General features: G+C 45.5%; 1 protein-coding gene across 1 annotated transcript; it reads right to left on the reverse strand.

Annotated features, from left to right (window-relative positions):
• Positions 1 to 1,852: 1,852 nt before the first annotated feature.
• LOC143905104 (uncharacterized) lies at positions 1,853 to 9,907 on the reverse strand. The gene is made up of 3 exons (XM_077420252.1): positions 9,903 to 9,907; positions 5,233 to 5,336; positions 1,853 to 4,743 (listed from the first exon to the last, which is right to left on the reverse strand). Exons 1-3 carry the CDS (start codon positions 9,905 to 9,907, stop codon positions 2,000 to 2,002), a joined length of 2,853 nt encoding a protein of 950 aa, XP_077276378.1. The 3' UTR covers positions 1,853 to 1,999.
• Between the last annotated feature and the right edge of the window lie 371 nt (positions 9,908 to 10,278).

Here is a 10,278-nt window from a genome sequence, read left to right on the forward strand (position 1 = left end):
TCTCGCCTTTCTGAACAAAAAAGAAACAAAGATAAGATTTAAGAAGTTAATAAATGTTGTGAGATTCATAGTGCTCTATTAAATGATTGTATTAGATGCATGGATTTAAACAAATATAATTCACAGTACGATCGATCGTATAGAATTATCTGGAGGTGAAATTTGATCATCCACCGGAAATCGACTCATGACGAATCGATCTCTGAGCAAATGCACTGTACTGGTCTCTGATCACCGCGACAAGGAGGCGGGACATCGAGCCGCGCATCGGGCTCCAACTCGAGCGGCATCATTCAACGCTCATTATTCGTATTCCGTTATAGACGCGAGCAACGTCCGCAGAAGAGCACGCGGAACGTCCGCAGGAGCAAATGACAGCAGGATCGGCGGGTCAGGAAAGTGGCACGGCACGGCACGGCACGGCACGACCAGCTGCTGTAACCGAGGCTAAACTACGTCCGCGTGTCTTCCACCAGCGCGCGGAGGTAATCAGGGCCACGGGGTCTGCCATTACCTGCGGGCATTATCGGCGATGGTAGTATATAGCGCAATATGGTAGCCGGTGCTCCGGTATCGCGGTACTGCGATGTGGCAGCCGGATTCTCTCGAGTCTCTCTCTCTCTCCCTCTCTCTCCCTTGCTCACGACTCAAAGAGAAGAGAGCCCGGTTCGTCCACTCCCTCGTCGAGGGATAACCGGATGCAATGCGTACGCAACGCCGATTAGACCGGCAGGACGCCTGCGATTTGAATGATTAGACAGGGGGGGGGGGTCGATTCGGAGATCTCGCCGGTGGTCAAATAACAGCCTCCGGGCCGCGTTCGTGACCGGTAGGCACGCATATCCCGGCACGGCGGGTCGATAGTTCGTCCGCTCGGCCGAGGCAGAAGCGCCAAGAGTCCATGCGGGATGCATGCCGATGTACACGTAAGTACACGTGTCTGATTGAACGACCTAGCCATTCTCCAACCTTATTTTCCTTCTCCTCCTCCTCCTCCTCCTCCTCCCCCCCTTCCCCCTGCTGTTGCCTCTCGACAGGTGCGTTGGCCGGGGATTAATGCCCGATCGTCTCGAGGATCAAAAAAGCTCTTAAGGCGAGCTAACCGCGCCGTATACGGTAATTTCGTGAATACGGCCCCGCTTGATTCCCTATCCGCTTTTAATCGTAAGTGCGAGAAGGCGAACGTGTTTATGGGAGTGGAGAATAATTTCAGGAGGCGGAGGACCGCGCACGTAAGGAAATCATACCGGATGAACCGATGGAAATTATTTGCGCACCGAATTCAAATAAGTCAGAAAATAAATCAAGCAGTAATGAGTTGTGAAATAAGTGCATCATTAAATATATTATGAGAATGTAATCGAATCGCGTAAATATTTCATTGCGCTGATCTTTCTGTCAACCACTATCAACTTTAAGAAAATCGATTACTGATACGTTTATCACTTTTGAAAGAATATTTTATACTAAAATATATTTAAAAATTTTTATTATAGTTTGTTAATGTTTTTTATTGTCGTATGATTTTTGTAAAAAAGAAATACGATCAGGCTGAACCGTATATTTTTTACTTTATTGTGTTTTATAACAAATCATCCCCGTGAGTTTGATTCATAATTAGGTTTATGTAAGTTTTATTTATGATTCTGCAATATGTGAATTTTCTCAAACTTTTTTTATGTCTACACATTGTTTCTCATTTACGTATATGTACCAATAATAAACATTATAGTTTTTTAAAAATATCAAGAGAATATGAAAGAGACGATAAAAGATTACGATATAAACCATTGAAAAAAATATCATTTTATATTTGCATTTATTGTATTCATACTTACACTTGAGCATCAAAGGCAAACGGAAATGGGGTGCGCAATCTGAGATTGAAACTCGCGGAACCCTGGCTCGTTACGTCGCGGCAACAAACCCGTCCTAATTAATCGAGAGAACTGAATTATGCGAAGATGCACGCGTACCGGAACTTTCATTCCGTCGCGGACTACTCATAATGCGCGCGGAACGGCGCGTTGTCGCCGCTTCGCGCCGCCTCGTTTATCTTCTCGCCGACGACGTCGAGGCGCGAAAAGGCTTCCGTCCATTGCCGCAGTCCCAGCGCGTCCGCGGCGTCGCCACGCAAGCAATCAGACACCACCCGCTGATCCCGAGAGGACACGTGGAACCCGTTCACCTGTCCTAGCCTCTTTCTTGCGCTCGCGCCGCCATCGCCGCCGCTTCCTGAAGTCTCCATTACCGCGTTACTGGCGTGAGAATCGCGCGGCTCCCCGGCGGCGTTTGCGTACGCATCATTAGCGTTCCTCAGGGTTGACCGCGCGACGCTGGGAGAGTTGGAGGAGCGGGACGTTCCCCGCTTCCACGGTTTGTAGACGAGATTCTCGGAACGCAGCACGCGCCATTTGTCCAGGTTTTCCTTACTGTAGGGATATGGATCGCCGGGTAATCGTACATAATCGCCATCGATGATGTATTCCTTGCTCGAATCATCATTTACGTCCTTTACGTTCGAGTCGAAGGTAGAGTTATTATCATCTTTCGAATCTTTTTTAGATTTGATTGCATCTGATTTCATTGAACCGCTGTCAGTTGATGGATTATTGAAATCGATATTCGTAGCGTCTTCGTTATGTAAGTCTACGTAATTGGCGTATGGCTCTTCGTAATGTTTTATTTCGTCTTGTACATCCTCGTCTTTATAACGCGATTTATCCTTTTGCGTAAATTCAGAAGACACGGTAGAATCTGAGTGATGAGCATTTTTTTTATGACCAGTACTTTGCAGCTGATTCATCTTCATGGAAATTTCCATTTCTTTGTCCTCGATAACGTCTAGCGTCTTTGCGAAATCAGCGTCCTCTTGCTCCTGATCACTACTCGACGATGCTTGAGATTCCACAAGCGAAAGAGATCGATCGCTGTTTGATATAGTATTCGAATTAGGATCGTTCGAGTTTTCTTCGATTTGGTTTTTCGAATCCATCTGTTGTTTACTCTGCTGATTCGATGCCTTCTCGATTACCTTCTTTGGCATGGAATTTTCAGGATTCGTAGAAAAGGCTTCCACAAATCCTGGACATTTCATCTTGGTTCTATCGATAGAAGCAAAGTTACTCGAAGGTAATTCAGCGTGTCGTTGGATGATACTACTCGTATGTCGATGCGCATAATGAATCTGCGTGCTCATTGTGTGCAGTTTCCTGCCGATAGAGTAACTGTCCGGTTTTCGCGGAGATCCGACTCGTTTAACCTCTGTAGATTTCGACGATATATATCCGGAGTCCGACTGCTCAACTTCTTTGTTCTTCAAGTTGTCCTCGATAGACCTCACAATTCGCACATCCAATTTCGGCTGCGGTGCTTCCGGACGGATAGATACCATTTCCAGGTTCTCCACGTTATCGGCCGATAGATAATTCTCTCTAACCTTCGGAACTGATTTCATCATGAGATTTCGCCAGGCAGTGATCTCGGTGTCCACGTCCGCTCCTTCCGGAATGTTAAATTCATCATCGACGGCTGTCGTCTCTTTCAGCATGTTCGGCGACGTTCTCATGACTTTTCGGAGCTCTTCAGAACTCATATATAAGCCTGCATCACCGCTATCTTGTTGCGTCGCAATCAGATCGTCACTCGAGCCGGTCGGATTCGACGAAGTCGAGAGATACTCCGCGGTTGTACCTTTCAAGCTCAACGCGTCCGATTTCTCCGCTGAATCGTTCGGCGCCGTTCCAGCGCCACTCTTTGCCCCGTCGGGTATCGTCGTGGTATCGCCACTCTCAAAGATCGAAGATGCGTTTTGAGGCTTCTCCGCGCCTCGCCCAGAACTCGCGGTCGCCAGCGGAGCGATATCCGGCTTCGGTTGTTTCAGGTTCACACCCCAAAGCCGCTTCGTGACGTATCGCTGGCCCTTTTCGGCGAACTTATCGTTATCGTCGGCCGCCTCGGCGGCCGGTTGTTCCTCAGCGAGTTTCACGCCCCACTCGTAACGAAACGCTGCGTCGGGGTCACTCCTCGGGTTATCGTCCGCCACCATCTTCGCTCGGTTCTCGCTACTATCGGCGGATACGGATTCGCCGTCCGTACGTATTACCGGCTTCTTCTTCTCCTTTCTGTCTTTCTTCTCGTCCTTCTTCTCGCGCTTTTCGGGCGCGTTAGGCTCCTTGATGGGCGGCTTTGAGTTCCTAGAAGCGAAACCCACGATCGCGCGCGTCGGCATGTTGATGTATCTATTCGGGACGCACAATCCCAGCAGCGGCTGTTTTGTCCGCTGCGGTGGCAGGCGATAACAGTGTCTCGGGCTCGTGTAGCAACGATAATGCGAGGCCACGTCGAGATCGTCTCTCGCCGCAAACTCGATCGCGCCGCCGTTTCTCTCGGATCGATACATCTTGCTGGGATCGCGCCGCGAAGAGTCGGGGTCTATCTCGCGCGCGGGAGTTTTTTCAGCCGCAAAACGACTCGACTGCGACGCAACGTAGATCGGCGATTGTAGAATCGTGTGCGCACGTTCGTCGTTCTCCGCGTCACGCTTCTCAGCGCGGATGTTCCCATACTTGAACTTCGTCATCGATCGCACCGCGTAGAAGTTAGCCAGTTTTTGATTAATGACATCGACCTTGTCCGTGGAGTCTGCCGGCCGCATGGAAGCCGCTATTTCTGGCCGATTGAATGTTGTTGTCGTTGCTGCACGATCGACGATCACAGTGTCAGCCTTGTGGCTTTTATTTTCTGCAACATGATATTTTATCCATGACTTACAACTTACGTCATCTGATGTTGCGTGATAAAATTTAGGACTTTTGTAATTTCTCAAAAGCAAATGTGCTATATCTTTTAGTATTCTGTTCTAATTTTAATTTTAATTTTGCTTATGCATTATTATATTGTTTTTGTATTGGAAATATGAAATATATGTTAAAATACATATATAAGTACATATGTGTATGTATGCATGTATAAATATATACTAAATCTATATCATAATGTGAATAATGACAAAATAACATTAAATTGTCATAAAATAAACAGAAAATTACATTATTTTTGTGATAGATTGATTGTGATAGAATCATTGTCTTAATAAAATATTAGTTGATGAGAAACACGTGTGTAATATCACGTACGATTTAATTTTTGCATATTATATAACATACATTACGTAACAGTGAATGGCCAAAATAACCTCTCTCCCAAAAATGACATCAGCGTGCGGCTCACCTGCAGATTTATTAAAGATGTCCTTCAACCAAGTGAGGAATCCATCTCGTCTGCCAACGATCTTCTCGTCAGTATACAAGACGGATGCTGCGTAAATAGAAACTCTGCATTATAAATGTCATTATCATCCGTAAGATTGAGTGCACAATGTTTTGCGACACGGCATGTATTTATAATGGTCGATGCCTGATTGCATTGACATATAGGGTGACTGACCGGCAGATAAATTCCTTCGGGATTTAGAATTAAACAACCCTTGTACGACATCGGCTGGATCGCATTGTCGTCCCAGCATCGCGCCCCTCGAAGAAAACGTGCACATATTTCTATATAAATTATACTGGTTGAATTTTGACGGTAGATATTTCCAGATCTGTTTGATCCGCGATTACTAAACGATCTTATTGACAAGCTTGCCAGATTGTCTTCTACCGAGCCCGCTTGCCTATCTTCTCGTATGATTTGTCGTATGCGATTTTGTTTGTTGTTGAACGAAAATGCGAGTGGAGGCAACACTGCCTTGATTTATTACTGCTAACTACCAAGTTTAAATAAAAGCATCATAATTTAAATTATCATAGCTATACTATTATAAGTTAAACTTATATATAAATTTATAGTTTACAAATGAAACACTATAGATAGACTTATAAATAAAAATTATAATATTTTTTCTCTTTATATAGTTTTTATTCTTGTTATCAGTGCTGTATCGCAATTTATTTATAACGAACTTGAATTGACCACTCAACCTGCAGTAAAAAGTACTGACTTGTGTTAAACAATAAATCCTAATTATTTTTAACAACCCTATAGAGGCAAGTTGACTCACCAAAAGCAAGAACTACACTTCGATTAATTATTGGCAAAACTTTTCTTCCCATGAGACACGAGACCCTCCGACACTCTTAATGGCGTAATGGATCAAAGATGAGCAGGAAAATCGCTCACGCATACTTTCGGTATCAAGCAGCTATGAAAAAGTGTCATTATTTTTACGATTATTTATTTAGTTATTAATTCCAACACTTCTCTCATTTAATTTAATTTGTCGTAAAAAATGTAGAGCTGCCAAAATCAATTAATATGTCAAACTTCTTGCGCGTAAGTAGTTTCGTTCGAAAAAAATGGGATAAAGGACTCTTCCGGGCAAGAACGTTACGCGGGTAAAGGATCGAAGTTGGGCTCGCGTTGTCGCGTGAGAATAGCCATGACCATTCGGGCCACGTACCTTGATAACCGTTAATAAAAGCTTAAAGGACATTATCGTAAGCATTCGTCGGGACATTAAAAAGCGCACGTGCCCTTAACGGTAGGCCGTCGATGCAATTTTAAACAGCCATTTCCGACCCTCACTACCAATCGTCCTGGCTGACACATGTCCCCGATGCTGTTACATGGATTCAAGGGCTCCGCTGGGCTGAATATCAATCGCCTGCCACAATCCAAGCGAGACAAGGACGGTAAGAATAAAGGGTATATGTTTGGTCTCGTATATATTGTTTTCAATGCAACCGATACATTCCGATTATGACTTGATTAAGCTCCCTACCAGTTAACTATTGAGTTACCTCGAAAAAATTTAATTAAATTATTAACCTACATAAATATATTTTAGGTGCTTTTTTATCCTATCAATTTAAGAGCTTCTGAAATCTTTCGTGTCCTCTGAAATAACGATATTTATTTTTCCACGAGTGAACGAAATTAAGGCGCGTTATAGCCGAAAAGGGGACGTGATCGAGGCGCAACGGCACATCAGCCATAAATTCGTGGGTCCCCAGCGCCAAATAGCGGATGTCGCACCGCAATGCCAATTGTATAAATTGTCTTTGACAAACTTATCGTTTTATACGTGCGCGATTGGAAAGATTTCGTCCAGTCGGAAGTACAGGCGACGAGACAGCACTTTTCCCGGCGTAGGAATTCGGTACAGGTGCGTTTTGGGTCCCGCATGGTCGTTTGAGACATCGTTCCCCGGGGGGACTCGTGCGAGAACATCACGTTCCATCTTCGGCCGCTCACGTACACGGAGCACGCCACTGGGTTTTGTCGTGCGATTCGTCGCGTACGACGTCTTGCCCGCCGCTGCTCGTAAATCCCGACTTTGCCGGAGACGAATGTTGTTAGGGATTGCCGGAGAATGACCTGGACGATGAGATAGGATGATACATATTTTTTATACATCTCCATAGAAATTTCGCTTGCACGCTGATAAGATAACTTCGCGCTTTATTAGTAAATTAAAGAAATCAAATTTTCTTTTACTACAATCTAAAATTATATATAATTCTAAATAGAGTAATTTTACAATGTGACAATAGAGAAAGTTGTGTGACGACAAGATTATCGATTTATTCACTCAAATTACTAATTTCTAACGATATGCCATCATATCTTCCTAGATTTATAATAATTATATAATGTGAGAGATAATAGAAGAATGAGTAGAAATGATGAGTAATTATATTAAATTCCATTTAATGCATATTTAATTACACTTGCGATTTAGTCGCCAACATCGTAATGCAGATTTTATTTCGCGAGATGTGCTCGCAGAATCATTTTCGGCGTTCAGCGGCCAGAATCACGGCGATTAATTTCGGGTCTGTCGTCGACAATCGTTTACGTTCGAAAACGATTTACACCGGGCGTTTACCCGCGCTAAGAGCTTAAAGCGCGTCGGGCAGGGTGAGTTTACATTCAGGGGACGACGCGTGGGGTTGAAACCGCTCGTTTATCAGTAACCGACTCTAGTGAAAGCGACACCGAGGCACTACGCCGCACGAATAACAATCCCCCTACCTCGTGCCGAGGCGATGTGAAAAGTATTGCCGGCGCGACATCATCCCGCGCGAACATCGCCGACGGACGTTATTTATCCGACCCGGCACTCTCTTTTTTTTATTTCCAATTCACTTAGCCGCCAACGAGGAATTTCCTGGACTTGAAAAAAACCACGGGTCCGCGCGCCGAAGGAACTGCTCTGCAGAATCGCAAACGCGTCTCCGCCCCTGGAGAAACGTCAATTTTGATTTCCGTCGATTTTCCAGTAGCACGATTGCGTTTGAATATTTCAAGAAGGTGCCCTCAGTAGTAATAGATGTCTGGGAGATCACATTATATGTATATAGATAATACCTAAAATACAATATTATGAGATAAACGTATATAATATCCACTAAAAATCCAATTCCGATTATTATTCGATCGATCTGGATCGTTTGCTGAAGAGGCAATTAATTATTGCGCATCGTGAAGCTTAGGGTTAATCTCGTGTGACCGATAACCGGTGTCCGCCGGCGCATCGTTCACCCTGTCGACGAGTAAAATTGAGTTCGACGACTAGCTGCGCGAATCTCATCTGGCGGGCGTCGAATTCAAACTGAAACGGGGCATCTTCTTGTCGACCTATTTTGCAAGTGTCGTCGGTGCGCCGGGCTAATTTGTCAGTTGTCGAGTTAGCGTCCTCCCCCGGGGATTTCCCTACCGGAGCCGAACCCCGGCCCCGTCGGGACCGTAATCAACCGGTGAATATCTGAACTGTAGCCTCCGAACTCGCCCCTTCTCTCCTTGCCCCGCTCATTTATAAAGAAGAGGCTACCTTCGAGACAGGAAGTGCGATTGATTCGTCCCCCATCCCCAATCCCGCCCCGAATCTTCTCACTCTAATGCCTGGTACCGTTTTTATTTAGCCACTGAAAAAAGTCCGCTTGTCGGCGTTGAAGCTTTAACGCGAGAGGAGATTGTAAATATTCGTAATTTCAAATAAGAGAAAAGGACTTAATTGAATAGTTAAACATAAAATAAAAGTAATCTATGACTGAGAGAGAAGGCGATTAACACTTGGAAAAGCATTATCATTGAGATTATTTATACAGAAAGTCCGAATACACGCTTCTTTTATTTAGAACGTAGGAAACAGTGTGAAAGAGTACGGTTACGAGAAACAAGCCTAAAGTTAAATTTCCTAGTAAACGGGAAGAGCGTCCACAGGGACAATGCCCTCCATCCTTTTTGAAAGCTGAAAAAGCGGAAGCGGAGAAGATATCCCCCCGAAATGTGGCAGTCCGCGGTGCTCCGTGCACGTGGCAGGTGGATTTTCTCCGTTGTCACAAGAGCGGCTCAGTGCGAGCGTGCCACTTTCCTCGTAGCGGATTTCGGAGGCTTTGTAGTTCATCCATTTCTAGACTTGAACCCCTCCCTCCTACCCTTCCTCTGTGCATTATTTAAATAAACAAGCAGGGCGGCGGGAGAGATTGGCTGCTGCTTGTACACCATCTCTCACACCTTCTCTGTTTCTCTATAATAAATGCGTTTCTCGACTCTCCCTCCCCACTTTCTCGTTTCCTCTCTCTCTCTCTGCCATATCTAACTCTCTTTCTCTTCTTCGCGTCCTCCCTCGCCGTCGCACTCGCACGCTCGAGCGCGCTCTCGAAACGTTACAGTGACGAACAATTATCCCTTCCACGAGGCGGAGGCGCGGTGTGAAAGCCGGTAGAAGTGACAGGCAAGGGGGTGCCGGGAGCGGGAGGAGACCCCTGCACCTTGTAATGAATTTTAAATTGGCCCGCATTCATAATGCAGCCCCGTTGACAGTCGGGATGAACCGGAGATGACAAAGTAAAACGGCCGGGTTAATATTTCCGGGCGCGTGCGCCGCGAATTACCTCATCGCTACAACGACGATGACGAAGACGACGACGACGACGATAGTCGACAAGGTCGAGTACCGTATGCGGGATAGAAGCGCGAGATAAAGCGGCGCGGGTAAAATTGTTTCGATACATATAATGCTATCTGCCTCGTATGATCGGCGAAATAACATCGGTTCCCTAGCCCCGGCCCAACTCCGCAGGTTTCGCAGACCGATCATAGATCAGCAATTAGCCGCTTCTCGTACGTTCGTACGTACGGAGTTACATGAGATGCGAGATCGGACGGCCTCGCCCGAGCGTAACGCGTTGTCGCATGCTTTCATCGCGGGATACGGTAATTAGCGATTTTTGCATAAGGTCCCGATACTATCTCGGCTTCGGCCCTGTC

This window comes from Temnothorax americanus, unplaced genomic scaffold (genome assembly GCF_048541705.1).
Source record: "Temnothorax americanus isolate GAGA-0224 unplaced genomic scaffold, ASM4854170v1 Scaffold6, whole genome shotgun sequence".
NCBI lineage: Eukaryota > Metazoa > Arthropoda > Insecta > Hymenoptera > Formicidae > Temnothorax > Temnothorax americanus.

Excerpts from the sequence above, each read along its gene's own strand:
- LOC143905104 (XM_077420252.1), bottom strand. Across the intron at positions 4,744-5,232 it reads CATCTTTAATAAATCTGCAG|AAAATAAAAGCCACAAGGCT; the intron begins GTGAGCCGCACG and ends ATCATGTTGCAG.